General features: G+C 39.3%; 1 protein-coding gene across 1 annotated transcript in view; it reads right to left on the bottom strand.

Annotated features, from left to right (window-relative positions):
* SOGA3 (SOGA family member 3) overlaps positions 1-4437 on the bottom strand; it is a 27247-nt gene that overhangs the window by 22644 nt on the left and 166 nt on the right. The window contains exons 2-3 of the mRNA XM_010074890.1: positions 4364-4430; positions 787-945 (exon numbers count right to left, since the gene is read on the bottom strand). Coding sequence (XP_010073192.1) covers positions 787-945; positions 4364-4430 — 226 coding nt within the window. The remainder of the gene's footprint in view (positions 1-786; positions 946-4363; positions 4431-4437) is intronic.

Genomic DNA, 4437 nt, shown 5'->3' with positions numbered 1-4437 from the left:
ATTCCTGCTAGGAAAAAAGTGAAAATCAGTGATATTCATTGAACGTTAAACACTGAACTGGAGAGCTGTTTCTAAATCTGTTCCAAGAAGTCATTCTTAGTCAACAGTTTCTCTTTTTACTGCATGCTTTGTTATCTCTGATGGCCAGGCTATTACTGCTGTAAGACAATTTTCTGCTTACTTAATGGCACAGTATCTTGCATCTATATAATGGCAAATGGAGTAATTCTGAGGATTAATTAGATATAATGTAAAATTATGCTTAGACTGAAAGGACGGGTAGGGTCTGTCACTCTCCAATACTCCCAAAAGAGCATGAGTGAACAAGAGGGGGAGGTGGTTAGATTGCCAGTATCCGTGTGCCTGCTAGACCCTAGTATTACTTAGCAAGGGGAAAATACAGGTCTTTGTAAAAACCTGTGGGGAACAACACCTGCAAAGTTAGATGTCTCTGACTCCCTTCAGAACTCTTTCTGGATGTATCTTAATGTAAGTACAATGTCTCAAAGCCTCTGAACTCTGTTACCATGAGATCTGCATTTCCCTCCTTGTACAGGAAAAACAAAGCCACAGTTTGGTTTGTTTCACCTAGGAAAAACCAAATATTTTAGTTCATTCTCAGCTTCCCAATCACCAAGCCATACTTCAGCACTCTTGTCAACTTTCAAATTTTGCCTGACATATTTTGTGCCCCCAAAATAAGTTATAGAAAGAAAACAACTGAGTTCAGCAATAAGAACTTGAAAATTTCAAATATTTTGTGTAGAAGTAAATAGCAGTACTAACCTCTTTCATTTTTTCCAGTTCATTCTGTAGTGCTTGTTTGGCAATTTCAACTTCAATAAGCTGCTGTCTTAATTTTTCATTTTCATCTTCTGTTACAGTACGTTTTTCTTCCACATTTTCTAACTCATGGTGAAGTCTCACTGACACATCTTTTGCAACCTAAATGAAATGATATTTCAAAATAAAGATTAAAAAAAATTACTGCTGCTGTGCTTAGTGATTAAGCAACCACTTACAGGCTAATCCTGGATGTTTTGATGGAAGAAGTATGAAAGGAAACATGTAGATCGGGGCATCTACAGATAGAATTCTAAATTATTCCAAATTCAAGCCGATTCCTTCAAAAAAATGGCATATTAATCCCATGGACTTCACTGCAAGCCACATTAGACACTAAATCACAACTCCTTCTTAGGTTCTGTTGTGTCAACAGTAAAACAAGACCTTCATTATTCCTGGAGACAGTGCAGCATCTATTTTCTCTCAGCCACTACTACCTTACGTTTTTCAATGCACCAAGGCACATGCCCTTCAAATACCTGACACACAGAAGCATCTAAGAGCAGGGCCCAGCTTCTCCAGGCCTACCCTACCTGTGCCTTGTATAGGACCACAAACAGACACATCTTTATTTCAACCCTGATAGTTTCTTCCTCCATGGACAGTTAATCTAAATATCTGGTATTTACTACGATTGGTTAATTCAAAAAGTAAAATTTGAACAAACAACATTTTTACTGACCTTGTGTTCATACAAATGATGTCCAATATTTTAAATGAAAATTAACACTGTGGTTTTTGCCTTTTTTTTTTTAATGCATTTTCACAGGAGTTAAAAGGCATGTGTCAAGATCTAATTCCTCTTCTTCATGTAAATTAATCAGAACTCTGCCATTCAAGCCCCTTGCATTGTATTTTGTGAAAACACCAGAAACTATAATCATGCACCAAAAATATTTAAATGTAGACTAATCACTGTTATGATGGTGATTTAGACACACAGTTTGAAAAGCCTTATTTCCTGCTTTTTTTTAGAACATTGGAAAGTCTAATTAATCGTTCTTAGCATTAGCTAGCGGAGCTCAAAGGGCTACCCTTTATGGCTTTCACTGCAACGATATTTATGTTTGTATGTCAAAGAACCCTCTTTGACATACTAAAACTCTAAAGAAAAAGATAATAATTGCAAGCAAGCAGCCTGGAAGAATCCAGTCTATCAGAAAACAGCAGCAGCTAGTGACTCAGCCTTCCCTGACAAGAAACCCAGTGTGTGTGAATTACTGATCCAACACTGCAGTGTAGCACAAGATCATTGAGTAACCTCCCCCACTGCACGTACACTCAAGACACATAATGCCCAACAGAAAAAGAGAGTGGAGGGGAATTTCAGTTATAACCATACTCCAAAGAGACCGCAGGATGAGCTAAGAATCACACCACAGGGCTATATCTTGATGTCTTTTTCCCACACTTGGTATTAAACTGCTCATCTGCTTGTCCAGCCAAAGAAAATGGAAAATCATAGGGAACATTTTTAACAGCATCTTATCAGAATCTGTCTTCAGTCCATAGATACAATCTGGATCAGTAAATACAACCAAATAACAAAATAATTACTGGTAGTGATTTTTTGACACAAAATTTGGTGGAGTAGCAATAATGCAGGGAAATCCTACAGAGCATTCTAGATCACAGGGGAAATGGGACTCACTCATGCAAGATGCATTTCAATACAGCTATATGCAAGACTATATCTCTGAAGGATTAAGTCCCCTAATATAATACGCAAAATGGACAATGTTATTTTGGATAGAAATTCTTCAGAAAAGGACACTACAGAGAACTACACAACTTACAATTATGGTTAGCCAGCACCCGGAATTCAATCAGGCAGAAATTTGGCATTAGATGTGCATCCCTACTTGAAAGCAAAACACATTCATGATCTGTGAGAACACTTTGCAGAAACACTATTCCTTTCCAAATAGTTGTGTGGTTATTGGGAAAGACATGGGAGAAATCCTAATTAAAGTGAGCCCTCTGTCCAGCTCAATCTAAGGCCTTAGCTGCTGTCTCCTATATTGCAGGCAAGCACCTCACCAGAGGTGTCCCCACCATTTCCCACCCAGGCCCTGCAGATGTACTACTTGCTAATACAAGGTAACATTGAGCCAACAAAGAAATCAACTCTATAAGATGGAATCACAATATTCAGTTGGGACACAAAGGCTCATGTTCAAATTCTGCCTGCAAAGGTCCGTGTCTCAACTATTCACCTAAGCATCATTCTGAGTGGGCAAAATGTTCCTTGTTTCAATCAGACATTCCCCCGACAGAGGGGTCGTTTTGCGTCTGACCAGGAAGAGACTATCTGATCAAGAACCACATGGACAGCTGTACTTAAAGAACTGTCATGGCCACAACAGCAAACGTGGGTTTTGAATCTGCACAGAAATGGAATATTGAACAGGAATAGAGAGAAGGATACTAGCATTTTAAATGACATCAGTGAGAAAATTACTAGAACGTGTCTTGGACTGGTTTCTACATTTTAACAAGAATGATGACAAGCTGGAAAATTTACAGAAAAGATGACTGAAGTCTGTAAACCAGGCCTGGGAATAACAGCCTCTCAATCCATAATACTTAAAAAAAAAGGTTTAAAAATGACCTTGCTCCTGATCATGTATTACATTTTCCACTCCAGTCCAGAGAATTCAGCAAGCGATAGGTAACTAGTCCTAGGCGAAGTGTTGACAATAAGCTCACATTTGCTAGAACAGAGGACTGTACTTCCATGTGAAATGGCAGGAGACGAGTCAACTGAAAAAAGTTTAGAAGTCCTGGTTCAGTAAGAGCCTTAACAAAGTCTAGTGGATGGAAATAAAAATTAAACAACTTCTAACTAGTGCAAGAAAGCAGTTTTTTATGTAATTGACCCAATCTAGAATGGAGATAATGGCTATTTTACCAATGGTAATCTTTAAACAAGGACTGGAACTTTTCCTCAACAATGGGCTGTGGTTCATTCAGACATTATGGATTCAATCCAGTTGATTAGACATTGAAATTTGTTGGGCTGTGTCTATGGTTTCAGGCGGATGTGGAAAATCCTGGTTTCACTGAAGATAACAGCAGTTTTTCCACTGATACCAATGGAGTCAGGATTTTGTGTTGTGACTCTGCAAGCATTCAATCTACTAGTCCTCTGAAACCTTTATTAAAGAGCACCATAATCGCCTCGAAGCCAATGGGACTATTTGGTGAGGCCGGTTTAATTTTGCAGTGGTAGGGTATGCTTTGCATTCATCATAAAAGATCCAAAAACTCTAGATCCTAATTTGTATTTGAGTCCCTTCTCACTCATTAACTTTACAGAAAATTATTGGACTAAAGCTGAAAACAGCCTACCTACGTACAGAAGGGCTTCTGTTACGAAGGTAAGCTTGGCCATTCCTATCCCATGAGCTCCACTGGGCACACAGTGTATGACAGAATGGATGGAAATGCCTGAGTCATGATGACCATGCCTCTGTCTGAGGCGCTCCCTCCCCTTGACACCTGCTCACGACTGTACCTTGAGGTCCTGCTCCATGCTGCGCAAGAGCTCGCCGTCGATCTCACCGGTCTGGGCATAGCGGAGCCTCTTGC

Source organism: Pterocles gutturalis, unplaced genomic scaffold (genome assembly GCF_000699245.1).
Source record: "Pterocles gutturalis isolate BGI_N339 unplaced genomic scaffold, ASM69924v1 scaffold49962, whole genome shotgun sequence".
In the NCBI taxonomy this organism is placed as follows: Eukaryota; Metazoa; Chordata; class Aves; order Pterocliformes; family Pteroclidae; genus Pterocles; species Pterocles gutturalis.
This window is presented reverse-complemented; position numbering and strand designations above follow the sequence as displayed.